General features: G+C 41.1%; 1 protein-coding gene across 1 annotated transcript; it reads left to right on the forward strand.

Moving 5' to 3' along the window:
- Positions 1-1,241: 1,241 nt before the first annotated feature.
- On the forward strand, positions 1,242-16,083 carry LOC139464462 (solute carrier family 28 member 3-like). The gene is made up of 11 exons (XM_071245989.1): positions 1,242-1,346; positions 2,743-3,122; positions 3,794-3,938; positions 4,293-4,481; positions 5,005-5,166; positions 9,234-9,359; positions 10,024-10,154; positions 10,980-11,148; positions 14,298-14,561; positions 15,154-15,334; positions 16,061-16,083. Exons 1-11 carry the CDS (start codon positions 1,242-1,244, stop codon positions 16,081-16,083), a joined length of 1,875 nt encoding a protein of 624 aa, XP_071102090.1.
- Positions 16,084-21,587: the final 5,504 nt, after the last annotated feature.

Genomic DNA, 21,587 nt, shown 5'->3' on the forward strand with positions numbered 1-21,587 from the left:
CGTCAGCGTGACGAGCGAACGCTTTAACCACTAGGCTACCCGACCGCCCCCAATATGTCAAATGCTGGAGTTCCACATGCATAATATCTACATAATGTCTATGAGAGTCAAGACATTTAGGCAAGAAGTAGGCATCCCCATAGGAACCAATTGCCCACCCCTTCTTGCTTATCCGTTTCTTTATGCACATGAATCATTATTACTCACCTGATCATGAACTAGAAATAACGGAGACCAGGGAGACAGTTTCATCTGTTTCATATTTACATCTGTGCATAAAGATTCAGAGTGACAAATGAGCTCCACAAGACTATGGCAAGAGAGAGGACTTCAACTTTCCAATAGTTCCTTTATGTCGAACAATATACCTGCAGCTCCTCTGAGGTACAATCAAACATGATCTTTCTACCAAGCTTTCAAAGAGCGTCATACGACTCTTGTTCAGAAGTTTGATCAAAGTTACAATGTTCAAGACCTGAGTAAAACTGTCAAAATGTCGTATGGTAGACATGTGGAGGACATATCAAATTTGACACATCAGTGACAAAAACGATGCCTGATGCCATTCCCTATTTCAACTTGTACCATATCTTCCCGTGTTCTTTAAGGTGAATAATTGACTTGCCTTTGCATGTGTTTGTGCCACCGGTGGGACAGGATACGCCCACCTTTTCACGAGCATCTGGTTCAACACTGTTAGTGAGTCATAAGCACATGCTCATGATAAAATCCGAATCGTACAATCGTCTCTGTTTGTGGCTGAGATTTCTTGTGAAAGGTATTTTTTTCTATCAGAAGTATTATCTGTTCATGGCTCTCGTACAAAACTGTTGAAGGTTGTTTGATGTGGTTGGTATATAGGGTAGATGGTAGTGGGTTGTTTGTCTGCGGCAATGGCATCTAACAGGTTAAACGTACCAGGCAACACGGGGTCGTTGGATCTGACGGGGGTACTGACATACGTGTTGATATCAGTGGAATTAAAGGCGCTGAATGTGATGTTTTTTTCTGTGTTTTTTTTCAAGTAGAAACAGGTATCATCATGTAGGTCTCATGCGAATGAGAACGAAATAGACTGTGCAAGGCACAGTTGGCTGTAGAGTTTGCTCGACGTTGATGATTTACATAATATGGGCCGTATGTATATACATAGCAACTACACACACATATACATGCAGACAGCTCCGTTACAGTTGACCTGTTTTATGACGCAGTGATCAGAGAGACACCCTTTTGTCAGAATGAATGCTGGGCCGACCCAGATCAGCCATCAGGCAGCAGACGGTACGGAGGAAGGTCAAGACAACCCAGCCCATGCAACACCAAGTACTGACAGTCCTGCAAATGTAAGGTGCTTTCACATATTTTCAATGATCCATCCATGTAATGTAATTCACACCACTATTTTGCCTTTTGCGCAATGGAGTCTGTTTCGTCGGAGATAGGTTATTCTCTGGCGTTGACATTTTATATTTACACAACAAGTAATATGTCATAAGCTTCACAAACGTAATGTGGAATCAAACTAGTGAATGTATAAGCATTGAATTAGTCATGTTTTTGTTTGTTTGAAAAAACCTTTCTGCAATAGAATGACAGAGATAAAGACAGTGCTCCATATATATCATATGTGTCAATCTGTTTTCTTCAAAGAGAGCCGTCTCCGTGGTCTTGTGGTAGAGCGTCCGCCCGGAGAGCGGAAGGTCCGGGGTTCGATCCCCGGCCGCGTCATACCAAAAGACGTTAAAAGATGGTACTTGTTGTTATCCTGTCTGGCGCTCGGCATTTAGGGGCTAAAACAAGGACTGGTCGGCTCGGAGTCAGTAAACTGTGTCTGAGTGGGGTATTCATGTTAAATTGCGGCATGGTGTCACTATAAATCGGCATCAGTCCGGACTAGTACAAGCAGCCACACACACACAGTGCAATATCTTGGACGCGACGTTAAACCCAATTTCACCTCACCTCACCTCTTCAAAGAGACATCCGGGTCACCGCGATATTATAACTGTACTCACAATTCAACTGTAACCTCATTGCTGTATAAGGTATCCAGAATCCATTTGGTGTTATTTATTTATTTATTTATTTATTTATTTATTTATTTATTTATTTATTTATTTATTTATTTATTTATTTATTTATTTATTTATTTATTTATTTATTATTTATCAACACAAATAATTTAACTTTAGGTATTTTCCATGATGCAAACTTCATTTTAACCACAAACTCCAACAAAATGGAACCCTGGGAATACTTTGGGCAATTTATGAACAAACTATTCATTCCCCAAACAACGACCACCCACACCAGCTCGTATCTGTGTCCGAGTCATTTGTCCCATTGTAACATGCAGTCTGATCTAGTAACATGGTGTTACGTATTCATCTGCACCTGCGACTTAGGGATATTTGAGGCTGAATACATTTTGTAATGCATAGCATAATTCAACGGTTTCGTCATACCTTGGCTTTAAAACCTCATACATATTAATAAACCGACAAACGGGTCAGAATATACAATCTACATTTTTGTCGTTGCTACCAAGGGTACAAGTGATCATATTCATGTAATCATAACGTTTTCCATCAGGTAGTTCACACTTTTGAATTTGGACACTTTCAGAAGCCTAACATCAGCCAGACATCACCTCTTGAATTCCACAAGCTATAAAAAAACAACTAGTATTCGTATTCCCAGTTATCTTGTTCATATGAGTATTCTTTTTTTATTCTTCAGACACCAACTTTTGGAATGGGGCATAGAAATAACAGCCCTGAATATGATCCCGAAAACCAGAAGGATGAAGATATGAATTGTTGTCAAATTGGCATAACATCAGCACAAAGTAAAGGCATAGCTTTTTACAAGGAACACACCACATGGATATGGAAAAGCATTGCTATTGTTGCATTTCTGTTATACGTGGCCTATTTTGGCTATGCTATGCACTGGCAATTTGGAGATGAAGGTTCCATCAGACTTTTAGCGGGAACCATATTTGGTGTGTTTCTCATCGTGATGAATCTGGTGTGGGACTCCATCAAGGCCCCGTTTGAAGCATGTGGATGCTTGTTCAGTAACACTGACGTTGCTATCAGAATGAAAATATTGAGATGGTAAGGCCTTCGAGATAACAAAACAGCAAATAACTAATAAACAATTACTTTGGGCTTATGGAATAGATTAGTAGAATAACTACTACCATTATTGCTCTCATATTCCTGAGGCCCGTGAAGAATCCGGGTTAGAATTGGTTTTCCGCAAACCATCATTCTTGTCCTAATAGGCGTCTAAAGGGAACGGATGGTCATGCTCCCTGATTTGGGGAGCCGTAGGGGTGAGGGTGGTTGTTTGTTTGTTTGATTTCAACGCCGCACTCAGCAATATTCCAAATACCTGGTGGGCGTCTGTATACAAATCGAGCATGGACCAGTCAATTAAATGATATCGTGACCACCAATCCATGCATTTAAGATACAATGGCATGCATGAAACAAGTCAGCGAGACTGACCCCCTCTTAAACTTCTGTTCTGTTCTGTTCTTACGACAAGCGTGGGTTGCTGAAGAACTATTCTAATCTGTATGTTCACGGGTTCATATTCAATGCATAAGTGTTGTAGGGAGATTCTTCAGTGACGTCTATTGTTCCAATCAACTGTTCCATAATAATTATATAAGTAATGTAAAAATATTACAATGTATTGTTACAATGTTTGCAGTGGTACTGTGGGTGTAGAAGTGTGGCTGGTGATTATCATGTCTATTTAACACGTTACCATGTTTCAGGGTGATGTACGTGTTATGTCTGGTAGCAATGATCGCGATCCTGGTGATTGAGGTGGCCATCCCCACACCTGACAACCTGATATCCCTCGCAGGTCTCGCTGCCTTCATCATCTTGTGTTTCATCTCCTCCACTAACCCTGGAAGGGTGGGTAGCGCAACTCATCCAGTATGGAAAGTGGTGCATGTTGAATTCTAAATGAGCGAGTGAGTGAGTTAGGTTTTTACAATATTACAGTTATATCGCGACGTGTCAGCTTAATGTGGAGGAAAGCCCTAAGTGATGCAGGTCTCAGACGTTTACCACTTACGTGAAACCCACGAGCACGGGTATGGTGCTGACAAACCCATAAGTTTCTGGTGTGCCCAAAGGACGTAAATCTGCACCGCGAATCGAGGCGCCTTAAACGAGTGGGCCACCGGTGCCCCCGAAGTCTTAATGAACTCAGAGTGTAAGACTTGTGTCTTCGATGAGATTGGTTCTCTGCAATACTGTTTTCAGGTCGACTGGCACCCGGTTTTCTGGGGACTGGCTCTCCAGTTTTTCTTTGCTGCAATCATCCTGCGGAGACAGTGGGGATACGATGGGTTCAAGTGGCTTGGTGATCGAGTGACCGAGTTCCTGGCCCACACTGATGTTGCATCTAAGTTCGTCTTTGATAATACTGAGGCTTATGTCTTTGCATTTGCTGTAGGTATTTTGAAAATACTCCAAATAATCCATATCTTTGTCATATATGAACCGTTTGTACATGCACCCCAGTTTCAAGAAAACGAAGTATCACCTCTAAAGAGAGCCTGCAATAACTGTCTTCATTCAACATGTACATGTATGGACCTGCGTACATGAACTTTGAAACAACATTCGTATTGATCTTCTTATAGTTCAACCACCCGTGACGATCCGGGTTAGAATTGGCGTTCAGCAACTCATCCTTGTCATAGGAGGCTTGCTGACGTGGTTGATGCATCTAATCATATCCAAAGTAGATAGATCGTAGATCGATGCTCAATCACTGGACTGTCTGGTCCAGGTTTGATTATTTACAGACAGTCGTCATTAAGGTGGAATATTGCTGTGTGCGGCGTTAAACAACAAACAAACAAACAAACACATTTTATCAAATTGGACAGAATATTGTTTATTTGAATATTATGAACTACTACAAATTAAAAGGCAGAATCAATTGTTTCCAAACATCATCTGTTTTCAGATTATGGCTGTGGTCACTTTCTTCAGCGCCTTCATCTCCACGATGTATTACCTGGGTGTCATGCAAGCGGTGGTTCGTGTCCCAGGACGCTTCCTGTCATTTTGCCTCGGGACAACACCAGCGGAGTCGCTGAATGCTGCAGCAAACATTTTTATTGGCATGGTAGTCCATTCCTGTTCTCTACATCTTTGCTTTTAAGGACCCTCTCGAGATCTGGAAAAGCATATTTCAACAGTATTTTACGGCGTTTTCTACATTCTCTAGAAGTGTCCTTTTCGACGGCATGGTTCTAATGTTTTCCTAAAATATTGGGGCACGCCAAAAACCTTTGATTGTGAATCCGAATCCCGGTTCGCCCTGATAATAATTGCAGGTTTGTCAGCACCCTTGCTCGTGGCTTTCACCGAAGTGGTAAACGTCTGAGATCTTTATCACTTCTGGCTTTCCTCCCACATTAAGCTGACACGCCGCGATATAACTGTAATACTGTTAAAAGCGGCATTAAACCCAACTCACTCACTCACACCTAAAATACAGATGTCTGGAAATTAGAATGCTACCACCGTTAACAGGAACAGTCCACCCAGTGTGTATCTTTCACCAGGTGTAATTTGTAGCATATTTGCTCCAGTTTTCTCATGGTATTTTATAACTCACCCTTTCACCCGTTTAATAACAATACATATCGTGTTCGGACGGGATTATGTTGGCATCAACTAGTTTCTGGAATGGTGGCGTCAGTAACTACGGTGCAGCTGTACTCTGTTACATCTACTTTACTCCCGATAGAAACTACTGTTTAAAAAAAACAAAAACCATGCGTCTCGAAACTGTATTGCTGACATATTTTACTTGAAGTTAGTGTGTTTTGCCATCTACCGCATAACTTTTGAAAAAGAGTATACGGACTCCCACTTTCGTATTGTAGTAGTGCAAGTATCATGGAATTGAAGAGGTTCAGGGCATCACTAACAAACAAAGTATTATGTCGAGAGATCGTCTCACCATTCACTACCACCTCGACGTATTGAACGTTGTGATGTAAATGGATGTAGCGCTCCTTGGACCAAATGGACAGTCGTTTTAACTGTCGACCTCAACCTCCTGTAGTGAATCCTTCGTGCTCCGAAAATGAACAAATGATAAACGAGGTTCAGGGCATCACTAACAAACAAAGTATTATGTCGAGAGATCGTCTCACCATTCACTACCACCTCGACGTATTGAACGTTGTGATGTAAATGGATGTAGCGCTCCTTGGACCAAATGGACAGTCGTTATAACTGTCGACCTCAACCTCCTGTAGTGAATCCTTCGTGCTCCGAAAATGAACAAATGATAAACGAGGTCTGGTCAAAAAGTTCTAAGCCTAACAAACAAAAAACAACAATTGTGAAAGTGTTTATTTATATTTTTCAATTTAATCCCCCTGTTGATGTTTAATACACTTCTCATATCGATAGTGAAGCTCTTCAATTCCAGGAAGAAGTGTTGTGAAGCCACCATGAGAAACCCATGCACGGTAGCTTTGAGGTCATCATTGCCATCATAGCTCTGTTCACGAAGGTGTTGTTTCAGTTTACGAAACGGGTGGAAATCACTTGGTGCCAGGTCTGGCGAGTATGGAGGGTCAGGAAGCTCTTCGAACCCACATTGTCGCACAGCAGCCTTTGCAACTCAAGAGGTGCGAAAAGAGGCATTGCCATGAAATAGTTCTTCACTGATTTGGAAGACTTGAATTTCTTTGGTGCAGGAGAAATGGAATGGTGCCATTCCATGGATTGACCCGACATCATAGCCGTAGACCCATGTTTCATCACCCGTTACTAACCTCTATTAGTTATAAATGTTCTCTGGTAATGTCAGTTCTGTTTTCCTAAAGATCAGAATTTAGAAACTTTGGCACCCAACGAACATTTGTCTTTAAATTTCATGAATAATAGTTTCAATGGATCCATGGCTTAGACCTGTGTCTTACTCAGGTTCAGCAATGGTAATTTTGTTTATTTGTTTATTTGTTGTTTAACGCCACACTCAGCGATAATATTCCAGCTATATGAGCATCGATCCACGCAATTGGAATACGATGACATGCATCAACTAAGTCAGTGAGGCTGACCACCCGATCCTGTTAGTCGCCTCTTATGACAAGCACGGTCGCCTTTTATGGCAAGCATGGGTGCTGAAGACCTATACTACCCCGGACCCTCGCTGTTGTCAGGGATACACTTCATGCATCAACCAAGTCAGCAAGCCTGACCACCCGATCCCGTTAGTCGCCTTTTACGACATGCAAAGTCGCCTTTTACGACATGCAAAGTCGCCTTTTACGGCAAGAATGGGTTGCTAAAGATCTTTTCTACGCCGGATCTTCACGGGTCAGCAATTGTAATACTTCTATCTGACAGTATAAGTTTTCTATCTCCTTGATTGAATCTTCTTTGATGGAAGTTGAGGGACGTCAAGACCTAGGGTCATTATCAAGGCTTGTTGTCCCAGCCTTAAACCTAAGTGCCCAATGTTTATTAGTTGAATAGCTCGGGCACTTACCCTATACTCTTGTGACATGCGGTCATATATGGAGATTACTTTTCTTGAAAACTTGGTACTCGTTCTTTTTTATTTCTGTGTCCATTTGGGCTCCTACCATTTTCAACTGTCTGTCACATGAACCATCTGCTGACTCGCATGAAATCACATAGCCAACATGGCATGACTCGATTATTCCAACGTCTCGCGAGATCGCCCCAGGTAATCAAAACCATGTTGGAAGCCAGAGATTCAGCTGAATTAAGATGTTTCTAACTTGGGGATGTTTGTTTGTATAAATACAAGATACAAGAAGCTTTATTTGACGTCGCATATTATAGTACAAAGCACATAAGCTATAAAGCAATTTTCCCTCAAACCAGCTAAAATCAATGCAATGTGCAAAACAGAAATACGTTCACGAAAAAGAAACATCAAAATAGAAGAGAAAATAAATACTAAAATTGAGGAGTTCACGGCTGAGTCATCGGATGAATGAGCAATTGCATATAGAACCGTCTCATTTGTGGACCAGTCTGCAGAACTGCCAAAAAGATTCAGCTTATGGAATTCATTGGGCATGTTGTGTTCCGGTTTATTCTCACTGGGGGGCAGGCCTGGGGAATTAAAATTAACGGTCCGGTCCAAAGATATAGACTGTTACACTCTACATTAAATCAGGGTGAACAGTATGATCAAGTCGAGCCTTGGCATTTACCAGTAAGTGAACCGTGTTCACCTGTCAACTGTTTCATCATAAATTGATCATACATTATATCATATAATGAGGCTGTCAATTCTCGTTTTGTACGCGGGATTCGAGGATACCAGCGACGCCTTATACATAAATGTCTGTACCAGCATTTAGAATGAGTGAGTGAATGAGTGAGTGAGTGAGTAAGTTGGGTTTAACGCCGCTTATAACAGTATTCCAGTCATATCGCGGCGTGTCAGCTTAATGTGGGAGGAAAGCCCGAGGTGATGCAGGTTTCAGACGTTTACCACTTCGGTGAAAACCACGAGTACGGGTATGGTGCTGACAAACCTAGAAACATAATCGGAGCGAACCGGGATTCGAACCCACAATCATGGGTTTCTAGCGTGCCCAAGGGACGCAACTCTGCACAGAGAATCGCGGCGCCTTAGACGACTGGGCCACCCGTGCCCCCAACCAGCATTTAGAAGAAGGCATACGAGTGGAGAACAGTTGTCGTTATAAAAAAAAAGAATGACATGTTCCTGATTTTCTCTCTACACCTGGATTTGTTCCAGAAGCGCCACATAGGGGGACAATTATCTAAATTAACAATGATAAAATATTTGTAGAAGGCCATTTATCCTATCTGGTGAAATTTTGACAGCCATATACCAACCACGTCTTTTTTCAGTGTCGAATTTCGATAATGTATAACGTTTAAATGAGTAATTAATACATAACTACATGTACGCTTGTCCCCGCTGGATACTGTTTTTATGTATGATCATGAGTGCATTACAAAACGTGTCTACCGGGGACTCGTTTAGTAAACAGTTCTAATTCTTTGTACTTTGATATTACATGGAAATGACGCTTTGAGTCATCAGAAGTAAGTTTTATGCCCTATATATTTGCATTTTTTTTACCTCCATCGTCCTCCTGGAATAGGCGAACCAGCTGATAAGAGCAAGCTTTTACCTGCTTATGGATTATTGCTTTTCAGACTGAAGCGCCACTTTTGATCAAGCCATTTTTGGAGACAATGACAATTTCCGAGCTCCACGCAGTAATGACAGGAGGATTCGCTACAATTGCAGGAGGCTTGTTTGGAGCTTATATCGGGTTTGGGGTAAGACAATATATCACATCCCTACTGATATTTAATATTGTATTAATAAAGTTTGTCCAGAATAAATTTATATAAAAGCATATGTGCCATGCTTTGAAAAACGTACAACCATTTGTGAAAACTACGTACAAACGCTTAATGCAACAAAATTATTTTTCAATTTATGTAAAATACATTCGCTAAAACAGTTACTTTAACAATAAATCATGTATGAATATGTTACTGGTTTTGAGGAAACATATATTCTCTCTCCTATGAAAGGCAACCTCCCCAAAAAGTAACAATATGATTAATCTGTTATTACTGGTTTGCGGGTTTAAATTTTGGAGTTTTTGATGCTATGCGATAGGATAATTATGATACATTTATAGAAATTAGAAGAATCTAGATAGGAGTGATTAAGAACGGTCGATTTTATCGCACACATTGCATAGTTTATATTTCAGAGATATAGCATTTGTATTCTAGAAAGATCCATCCTCAATACTCCCTGCGGGAAAGAATAGTTCTCCAGTATCATCAACTGATACTTACGTGTTAACGTAAACGTCAATCCATTGAAACTGAGTCGAATATAGAAGCTCGTCGCAGTACGTTCAAACAGTTGTTACATATGCCCAATAATCTACACATACTCTAACTTCCGATTTAATTCTTTCTTCAGGTTCCTGCCAATCATTTACTGTCAGCGTCAGTAATGTCCGCACCAGCGGCTTTGGCCATCTCTAAACTGATGTGTCCAGAGACTGAAGTTACCACCGCATCGTCACACGACTATGGGAAAATGATGAAAGGGTGGGTGTATAGTGTTTGTTGACTACTAGTAGTCGACATTAACATCAGAAATCAGTAAAAGGAAGAATAGTGGATTTGCCCAAAAGCCATCGGCCTTGACAGGACATCCCTTAAGAACCACGGGAATGGATCCACGGCTTTGCCAAAATGCGAGGCGTGGGGATATAGAGGATGAAAAATGCTGGCCATTGTCATTGTTGTCAGTTGAAATAGTAGGCTTATCTTGTTAACTGACTGACACGCAAACGTAAGCCCTAAAAAAAACATTTGATAGAAGGGATGTCTTCATGTCCATGATAACTGTCGTTGGTTTTGGTTTGTAGGTAATACGAGTTACCCCCCTTACCATTTCCCTTATGTCAGCGATGGATTTGGTCGGTAAAATGTAAAAATTCAGGTCGGATAATTTGCGATCGCAAGAACCACGGGAATGGATATAGGGGTTAATGTAGGTTTACCGAAATTCTAGCCATGGAGATGTAGATGATGAGCATCTTTAAACTTGAAAACACATGTTCGTAACAAACAACATATATGACTGACTCTATTCGTGTACAAGACACCTAAATCTCCACAACAAATGTACCTTTCTCAAGATACCCATACCAATTACCCAAAGTCTCATCTAAGACTTGAATACAAATATTGGTGCTACTGTAAAGGCTGGAGTGCCTACCTTCCTGTCCAAAGCGCATTTTCAGAATGTACATGTGAAAGTTTTATCTTGAATATCGTTAATGGATCAAAGCCTGTATATAACAATCCTACGCTTCTAGAGGTTGAAACATTTTGTTACTGGCATAATTTAGTCTTTTAATTTCACAGGAAGGAACGCAACCTGATTGAGGCGGCCTCCGAGGGAGCTTCAACGTCCAGCAGCCTCATCGCCAACATCGTTGTCAACCTCATTGCTTTTCTCTCTTTACTTTCCTTCGTCAATGCCACACTTACCTGGTTTGGGGACCGTGTAGGCGTCGAAGGCTTCACATTTGAGGTAGGACAACATAGTTAAGTAATTTATAAGGGAGCTTGTTCACAAAATTGATTTTAAACTATTCATAATCTCAGTCCATTGTACTATTCCAACTGGTATGTGTTTATGAATCACTACCAAATAGCGAAAAGGCAAAGAAGTAATGTCATTCACTGTTTATTTTCATGTTTTGCATAAAACGTACTGCATGCATTCACAAAGCACAGGAGGTTGCTTGATATGCTAGTGAACGTTGAACTTGATATTTTTTATTTTTTTAATATTTGGTGCCTTTACCTTTGTGAGCACTGTATTTTGTAAAAAAAGCTACTCTCTGGCGATGATGTCGAGCAGGAAAACGGCTTTTCGGAAATAGCTATGGATTTAATTATGATATTTTGGGATCAAGGGATACAAATGTTGGTAGAGTTCAAAACTCAGTATTGGGAGCTAAAAAGTTTACAGAGTAAAAGCCTTTGTTATTTTGGACAAGAGGAAACCTTTACCATATGAGGGTGACAGTTTGCATACATCGTTAATGGATAAATATGTTGATCGAAATGTTATACTTTATTGAGTTATAGCTCTTGTTTAATCTTTGAACATGCTGCACAGGATCCCTGATGATGACAAATATACATACATATACTCTTCAAAAAATGAAACGCAATACGTATATTTTTGGCCATAGATGCACAATTAGCGGACCAAGAGGTGCCAAATGAAGAGGTTTAATGTGTTATAGTGTCAGTGACAAATTTCCCGGATCAAACTGATCACAAGGTCATATGCATGCAAACCATTAGTCGGGAAATATGTACGATTCGGAAAAAACGCACCAAGTGCATCAACAAAATTGACATGGAGCTGGACGTATTGCACTATGAATGGCATAAAAGTGCAGGGTTTTTGGTTGCCTGGCATCTGTGTCGATCAAAAAGTGACAGTTCAACAACTTGCCAAGATTAACAGAAGTGTAAATAAACAACGTCACCCCCGCGCAAGATCGCTACATCCGACTGCGCCACCTCCGTGGAAGGACGACCACAGCCACCTCAACCGTATCCCTAATACCCGGACTGCGCAGTCTCCGGCCAGACCGTACGAAACCGTTTAAGAACAGCAGGTCTACGAGCAAGACGTCCTGCTCGACGCGTCATATTGAGTCGACAACATCGTCAACAACGACTACATTGGTGTCGTCAACACAGGTATGGCCCCAAATGCGATGGACTGATTTCTGATTCAGCGACGAATTAAGATTTCTCTTCCGTCGAGGGGATGGACGAGCACGGGTCTACAGACGCCGGGGAGAACGTTGCGCCGGAAACTGCGTACAGAAAGTGGACAGGTTTGGTGGGGGTAGCGTTATGATGCAGGCGGCTATCTCTCATCATGGCAGGACAGGTTTGGTCCATATCTTACGGCTCAACGATACATCAACGAAATTCTCCTACCACACGTTCTCCCAATTGCAACCAACGGCTCGACCGCATACACACAAGAACCTGTCTACACAACAACATTGACGTTCTCCTCTGGCCCTTCAGATCCCCGGATTTGAAGCCGACAGAACTAATGTGGGATGAATCGAACAGACGGCTACGCCGACGTCAACCACAACCCAAGACGTTGCAGCAGTTGGCTTTTGCGTTGCAGGCCGAGTGGGCTACCATTCCACAGGATGTGATTCGCGTACTTGTCTCTTCCATGGGCTGGAGATGTCAGGCCACTATCGATTACAGCAGCGGACATACGCGTTATTGATGGTAGCTGACCTTCACCTTGGACTTTTCCTATGTACCGATAACTGAAATGACTACAACCAGCAAGTGTTCTCTCTTTGGCGGTTGTACGGTTCCTATATACATTTATTTTCCTACCTCACACAAATCTGGCTTTGCGTTTCTTATTTTGAAGAGTATATGATGTTTGAAACTCCACATCAGAAATTCATATAAATTCCCAGAGTTATGACCCTTGCCTTATGTTTTTGGAAATGGTGCACTGTACCCAAAAGAAAAGGACTGGATACAAGCATGACAGTGATAAAGCATACATAATAAAGGGATAAGCCTGTTGATGCTCTGCACTCCCCAAATGGAACAGATTGTTGTGGAAACCGCTATGACACAAGGATGACATTTTGCATGCATCATAAAACGATCAACAGTTTTGATTGAGTTAGAATACTGCCAATTTCTAAGAAACCTTTACAGATGACATTTTGTAAACATCATTGATCATTGTGGAGTATGTTACCAAGTTTTGAAACAGGCATAAAGAAGTAATTTTTTACAGTGTAATGTCTCTTACTTTTTTCTTATTTTGCTCTGAGAAGAGGGTTCGTTTCTAAAAAAATTTCGGATTTGTTTCATTTTTCCTGTTGCTTTGGAAAAGCAACATTTTCAAATTTGGCTGTTTTTTCTTCTTGTTGGATCTTTTCCAAAATGGTCTACGACACTTTGCAAATGTATCAGACTAGTTGGTATTGGTTCAAATCATTTTCTTGGAAATATGCTTATGTAATGACAATGGTAAGCGTGCAAGGATAGCGGGATATATGAACGAATCTCTTTTTTGGTCGTGTGGTAAGTGGGTACAGAACTGAGGTACAAATGTGTAACATTTGTTATAATACAGTAATGGACGGTGGCCTTCCCCTGAACAAATTATAAAGCATTCAATCAAACAAGAACCATAATCAAATCTGCATCATGGCCACGTGAATGTATGTACTTGCAGTAAATGTTTATCAGGATTCGTTTTGTGCAAGAGTGTCAGATTAATTTAGGAAAAGAGCTCAACAATGATGCAGGGCATGTTCTTATACAATGCAAACTCAGGGAGCATGTGGAGTTCCAACCAACGACCAACGGGCCCTGGCATGAAATCTAAGAGAAGTTACACTGCAAAGCAAATTGCAGTATCTATAAACTGACATGTTTTGTAATGTTCCCCATTGCGATTGCAATGCTTTTGTCTTCTTCTTTCAGTTTATATGTTCTTACATGTTGTATCCAATTGCCTTGTTCAACCAAGTCAGCGAGCCTGACCACCTGATCCCGTTAGTCGCCTCTTACGACAAGCATAGTCGCATTTTAAGGCAAGCACGACCAAATCTAACCCTGATGCATTGCTACATTCATGACATTGTCTTCTTCTTTCAGTTCATTTGCTCCTATCTGCTGTACCCAGTAGCCTTGTTCATGGGTACACAGCCATCTGACTGTCGCCGCGTGGCTGAGCTGGTTGGCGTGAAGACCTTCACGAACGAGTTCATAGCCTACAAATCTCTTCAGGAACTGCTGCAAAACAGACAGACGTTCCTTAACTACACACAGAACTACGGCTACAAGGATACGTGGTACTGGGATGGCCAAGCTGCTGTTCTTACTCAATGGAATATCACGCTTAAGAGAGGATTCATGGAGGTTAGTACTTGTAAAAACGTTTATTTTTACTTTTACTAATTCTTCTTTTCCCCCGCATATGCTGTTGAAACAATCTTTTTTTAATTAAGATATACAGCGGCATGGATCGATGTTCATGATGTAAATCATTGGATTGTCTGGTCCAGACTGGATTATTTACAGATCGCCGTCATATGCATCGAATATTGTTGAGTGCGGCGTTAAACAACAAACAAACACTCTTAAAGGTGGCGTCATTATACATATGGGGACACGGGTGGCCCAGTCATTTGAGGCGCCGCGAATCGCTGTGCAGAGTTGCGTCCCTTGGCCACGCCGGAAACCTATGATTGTGGGTTCGAATCCGGGTTCGCCCCGATTATGTTTCTATGTTTGTTAGCACCATACCCGTGCTCGTGGGTTTCACCGAAGTGATAAACGTCTGACACCTGCATTACTTCGGGCTTTCATCCCACATTAAGCTGACACGCCGTGATATAACTGGAATACTGTTAAAAGCGGCGTTAAACCCAACTCACTCATTGTACATACATTTCGGAGTGACTGTAACACGCATGTTGTCTAAGGCTTCGTGGTGTGTCTTGACTTCCAGGAACGCTCAGAGGTGATATCAACGTATGCATTATGCGGGTTTTCAAACTTTGGTTCGATGGGCATCCTCCTGGGTGGGCTATCGGCGCTCGCTCCTTCTCGGAAGAAGGATCTGTCTTCACTAGTTCTGCGAGCAATGATAGCAGGGAATATTGCATGTTTCATCACAGCATGTATCGCGGGTAAGAATATACTATTTCATTCCATAGATACAAAAAGTGTTTCTATAACTATAATACAATCATATATAATTAGATATCTGTAATTTCTTAGTTCATGAGGGGCTTTCGGGTAGCCTAGTTGTTAAAGTGTTCGCTCGTCCCGAGGAAGACCCGGATTCGATTCCCGACATGGGTACAATGTGTGAAGCCCATTTCTGGTGTCCCCCGCCATGGTATTGCTGGAATATTGCTAAGAGCGGCGTAAAACCATACTCACTCTAAGTTCATGATACTTTGTACTAAATGTTATTCCCAGAAGCTTGATTCCATGGAAGCTGACAATAGATATTAAGTAAGGGAGAAATTATGAGAATATGAATCATCAGATTCGAATAAATTCCTCTGACTTAAACCATATTGTGATTGATGTACATATTTCTCTTTAATTTTGCATAATAACGTACATGCCTGCTTAAAATGCACGTTCAGAATGGCCCAGTGTTTCCTTAGAATCAGCTGCAAGAACAATATCTAGAATGAGAAGTTTCCAGAATTTCCGAAAGTAGGGGTTGTACGATTGCCTTGTGATGTTTATACCTGGGTCGATGGTGCAGTACTGTTCGTCAGTGATCGTCACAATTTCTTTTGTATCTCTATCTGATCTTGTTCAAATAAATATGATATTCAAAACATTCAATAATCTGCTTTAAATATGACACGTGCCTTATATTTTGTTTTATTTTTCAGGTTTGTTCTACAAAGAATTCTAATCTTGTAACGAAAATGGTATTAATTCAACAGTTAGGATATATACGTTGTACTCATTTTGTTATCATACTCATGATCTAAGACATACTAAACACGATTGAAGGCATCAGTCATCATGTTCACTGTTGTTACATTACTATGTTTTAATAAAATACGATATATAAGGTTGTCAATCAAAGAAACGTCCCAATTCAAAATTAGAGCCAATGGTACCCTCAGACCACACCTAGACATAATGCGGAATTGCTATTGTTTATGTTACTGTCTAAACCTTCATGATTACATAACGTGAGTTTTAGACTATCATAGCGTTGTGGCAGCTGTAACGATATATGTACTCTTACAAAAGAAGAGGGTCATGAAATAGTAATGTTAATACCAGGTACTAGAAGTTAAGAGTTGACGACAAACATCCAAGAACGTCTATGTCTGTAAAGCTTAACACTAAAACACATCCTATTGATAGCACGTGCCTCACGCAGTAGCAACACACACATTCGTTGGGTGCCATTTCTGATTTTGACACTACCAAAGAAGGTCGATTTATCTGTGGGGACCTTTATTTCTGTCAATCTGATTGATTGTGCTTATCATACACACTTGTGGTCGGTGGCTTATGATGTTGACGCACACGTCTCTCCATCATCTGCAAGAGCAGTGGGTCAGCCCCCATCAAACAGCCATCGGGCGACTCGTGCGCAGTCTGCCTCGTTGAGTGAATGAATGTTTGACAAATATTGGCGGTATCACGCAGAACTGGTCAAAATCGCCAACTTTGAAATTTCCAATTTTATCAATTCCGTCCTTGATGATCTACCGTCATTCTTTACTACCGGTTGTACCCCATTCGTTCATTATTATCATACAGCTATTACTAGAAAATAATATCTAACAATTTGGGAAAATTTCAGATATTTCCGACTATCTCCTATTGTTTTTAAGTATGTACTTGACATGTGTCAGGTCCACTGTGGTACGTAATACAGTCAAACTGGTTCATGACACATGTTTCCGCTGGGAACGTCTGGTGGTACTCAAGGCAAATTACTGGATTTGTATGCAATGCAAACACATTTCCAGATACTGAACTGCTAGAATTTAGGTTCATGGCACAGTGAAGAAAGAAACTTCGGTGACTCGACATTACTCGCATCTGTGTTTGGCCATCTTAGCGTTAAGATGATCGTAACTCCCGTACTTTAACATAGGCTTACGATCGTCTTAGCTCTAAGATCGCTTTGTGCAAGTGGGCCCTGGTGAACATATGGAGGCCTTCTGCCCAACTCACAACATGTCCTCCTGATCAGGGGGCACGGGTGGCCCAGTCGTCTAAGGCGCTGTGCAGAGTTGCGTCCCTTGGGCACGCCAGACACCTATGATTGTGGGTTCGAATCTTGGTTCGCCCCAATTATGTTTCTAGGTTTGTCAGCACCGTACCCGTGCTCGTGGGTTTTACCGAAATGGTAAACGTCTGAGACCTGCATCACTTCGGGCTTTCCTCCCACATTAAGCTGACACGCCGCGATATGACTGGAATACTGTTAAAAGCGGCGTTAAACCCAACTCACTCACTCACTCACTCACTCACTCCTGATCATTTAGACAGGAGCCAGGATGTGCTTTTATAATAAAGCTGCAAACGTTTAGGCAAACTGGCTGGGTTGGATCCTGCACCTAAATCTCTAAATGTTTAAACTATCGGTCCAAGTGTTTTACTCATTAAACCAAAGACACTTGTCGACTATAATTAATTTTTAATACCTTGAAACGTCAGACTAAGTGTCCTGTGTGAACAATGGTCGTGCTTTTGTATCATCCATGCTTAAAGACATTCAAACTTATCAACGTGAGAGAAAATGAAACCACAATAAGAAGTCTTCATTGTTGTTGTCCTTAAACATTCTCGTCAGCAAATGATGAAGAACTGTCATCATGTTTACTGGAACCCAACGCAGCGGATTTGGATAATATTCTTATCATACTTGTTGTAAGAGGCGACTAACGGGATTCTATGTTCAGGCTCGCTGATTTGGTTGATGCATGTCATCGTGTCCCAATTGCGTGGGTCGATGCTCATGATTTCAGTCACTCGATTGTCTGGCCCAGACTCGATTATTTACAGACCGCCATCATATAGCTGGAATATTACTGATGGCGGCATTAAACACCAAACAAACTTACAAACAAACCAAAGTGATGATTTCAGGCTTTCAAAAGACATCAAGTTGATACGCCGTGATACTAAAACACTGGAGTTAAACTAAACTCACTCACTCACTCACCATCTTCGCTTTGTCGATCAGTTATAAACCCATGTTCGTTCGCGACGGAATTGTAGATGGATTGTCTGAATTACTCGGGCAACGTATATGCGTATCTACTCTATCTTCCATGTAATTATTGTGGATTTCTTCAAGGTACCGATGCCCAGATACATTTCATCATGAAATGGCTGCGTATAAACCTATTTGGATCTGAACTGTTAAGTCAATTACTCTACACTTGGCCATTTAGCCAGTAATCAACCATTATTTTTTTTAAGATTAAGAGAAGTACATTTGTCTCGCCAGATATATCTGACGTTATTATATTTAATATTCCACGACGTATCCATATTGCCTTTTACGTACGCTTCTTCCCTCACACTTTCTCCTAGTTGTCTCGCCAGCAGCATCTCGTGCGCATAAGTGGGTGTGACATTCACACTTTGAAATGTCACTTTTTGTCACGCCACAGCCGAGGAGAGACCTTCTTGCTCCCTCGAGTGAACATCAATTAATATTCTACCATGACAGTGAAGAATACTTGATTCTGATGGTTAAAAAGAGGTTTCCTTTTTGCAACAGAAACCTCTTTTAAACATACTAAGCCTTTTCACACCGAAAACCGTGCGTATGGATACATCGGTAGCCTACATATCAATCCATAAAAATGGCTGCCGATCGATCACCGATAAGAACTGTATACCGTATCGATATTTCCTCTATAAGACGCTGGGTCCCTAACACAGCCCAGGCCTCAAATACACGACGGGTCAACGGCTCTCACGAAAATAATAGACCCCCAAGTGTCCTATAGAAGAAATACGGTACGTATGATATCGGATTTTTTGGCGACAATTTTGACATCTAAGATTGTAACCTGATTGCTTCGATGATGAGATTGCCAGAGTTAACGCAGGCAATCCGTTTGCATACAAATGATAACCAATATGGAACTCTTCGGGACGTGTTCGGTGGTAAACAGGTAATGACCTCAATGACAAACAAACGATGATGAAATTAAAATATAACACTATCAAAAATCGTTTTAAAAAACTTTATTCATGGCAATATGTTTACAAACCTTTGTCTGATCGATATACATCGCCTTCTCCGCCAACCACCAACGTGGTTAATGGAGGAGATTTGAAAGTCCATCAGAAAACACTGCCCCCTTCTATAGGCCACGGAAACTCAAACAAATGTCCCAACATAAATGCAGTCACAGGAGAGCCACTTGATCAGAAAAGCTAATAAAACTTTGTGAAATTCATTTCAGAACAGACCCGTGAAGATCCGGGATAGAATAGGTCTTCAGCAACCCATGCTTGACCTAAAAGGCGACTATGCTTGTAAAAGGCGACTATGCTTGTAAAATGCGGGATCGGGTGGTCAGACTCGCTGACTTTGTTGATGCTTGTCATCGATCCCAATTGCGTGGATCGATGCTCATGATATTAATCGCTGGTTTGTCTGGTCCAGACTCGATTATTTACAGACCGCTGTCATATAGCTGAAATATTGCTGAGTGCGGCGTAAAACAACAAACCAACCAACTGTTAACTACACAGTATCTTCATGTCATGAATGTGTATAGTGGGCTGTGTTGCAGGATGTATTTTCTACTCAAAGTTTGCTAAGTATCAAGTTTTAGTGACATCAGAAATTATCCAACAAGTAAAGATTGAAATATCCCGGTACACAATGATTTGGTTACCGCAATATGACCTCCATTTCATGATGAACGGACCAAGACATGCAGTCATGGGCACAAGGTGCTTGATAACCCGTGCTTGGATGAATCGTGACGGAACCTTTGCCCATCACTATTAGAAGAACATCTGCAAGTGGGGATTGCAGCAGCTGTATTCATTTATGCCCCTTCAGTGTCGAAGCCGTTGTTCGACGACTGAAAAATTTGGCGGCGGCGGCGGCGTTAAACAACAAACCAACCAACAACCAACCGTTTCAGAACATGCACTATTAAACAAAACATACACGGACCACTGTGACAGAGTCACAACTGCCACTCTTCTTTCACATGCAGGCATCGAATGCAGCGAAAACTGTGAAATCTTGACACTGACAAGTGAGGGGTCACACGAAGATTCCCTCGAGTCAATGCCGGATCGTCTGCAGCCTAAAAATACGGCTATGCAGTCATATTCCAGTTCCATTGGCAAGCACGTTGTGCCAGCATGGTCATTGCTAGTAAATCTACGGGTCGATGTTGAGACACATCATAGATCGGGGTTGTCATCTGGATTCGTGTAACTTGTCAGATGCACGAAGAATGTCTACAACACTGACAGTAGGGACGAGTGACCACGATGTAGGTCAAGTTCTGCCTCATTCCATGTACTGCACAACCGGTGCCGTAAAGTTAAAACATATATCTTTGGAGGGTTATTTGTCAACTACTTTTTGAAAAACTATGTGTTTTGAACCCTTATTGTGAACTAGTCAAGACTGTGTGTATTTTAATGTTGCAGTTCAGTAATGTTTGTTACATTTATAACATACCTGTGACCCTTCTTCGGATTATATTAAGATAGCGGACCTTTAAAGCCCGTCCAGGTACGCATCGCAAAGTGTTTTATACTTTTGACTCCTCACGCAAAGGCGCTCGGTTACAAATACATATAAGATGTAGATCTACGTATATTCTACAGGGGGACTGCATCAAATTTCAAAACTCATTAGGCTTATCTCCTTATTGATGCTATCTACATCTTTTACGGATACATATACCCTTATCTATCTGCTTTCTTTATGGTAAGCTAATCAATAGAATAGGTAACGCGATCGTAGAGTCTAAATCATAAATGTACTCAATTGTGAATATCCTACTCAGTCAAAAGGCATCGAGTTGCACGAGATTACTGATTCAAAAACTAAGTTAAAGCACCATCCCGTAGGTAAGATTGTGAGTGAAAGGGATGATTATGTTCCATTTCTACCATGTATATATTTTATTATCACATAAAACATTATAAAAAATGTTACTTTTTAACATCGTTCGAATATTGTGTTTACCAATTCTATTCAAAGTAACCATGTTAATATACTGTATTTAGGTAATATATGCTGATATCATCATGTGCTAAATATTTGAATATTCTAAGACTTTTTGTCACGCCACAGTCGAGGAGAGACCTTGCTCCTCGACTTAACATTAATTAATTATGCTGTTCATATCTTTTGCAGTGAATAAGCCGTTTTAAAACCATCATCACCTCCTCAGT

This window comes from Haliotis cracherodii, unplaced genomic scaffold (assembly GCF_022045235.1).
Source record: "Haliotis cracherodii isolate W230 unplaced genomic scaffold, xgHalCrac1.p SCAF_17, whole genome shotgun sequence".
NCBI classification, from domain to species: domain Eukaryota; kingdom Metazoa; phylum Mollusca; class Gastropoda; order Lepetellida; family Haliotidae; genus Haliotis; species Haliotis cracherodii.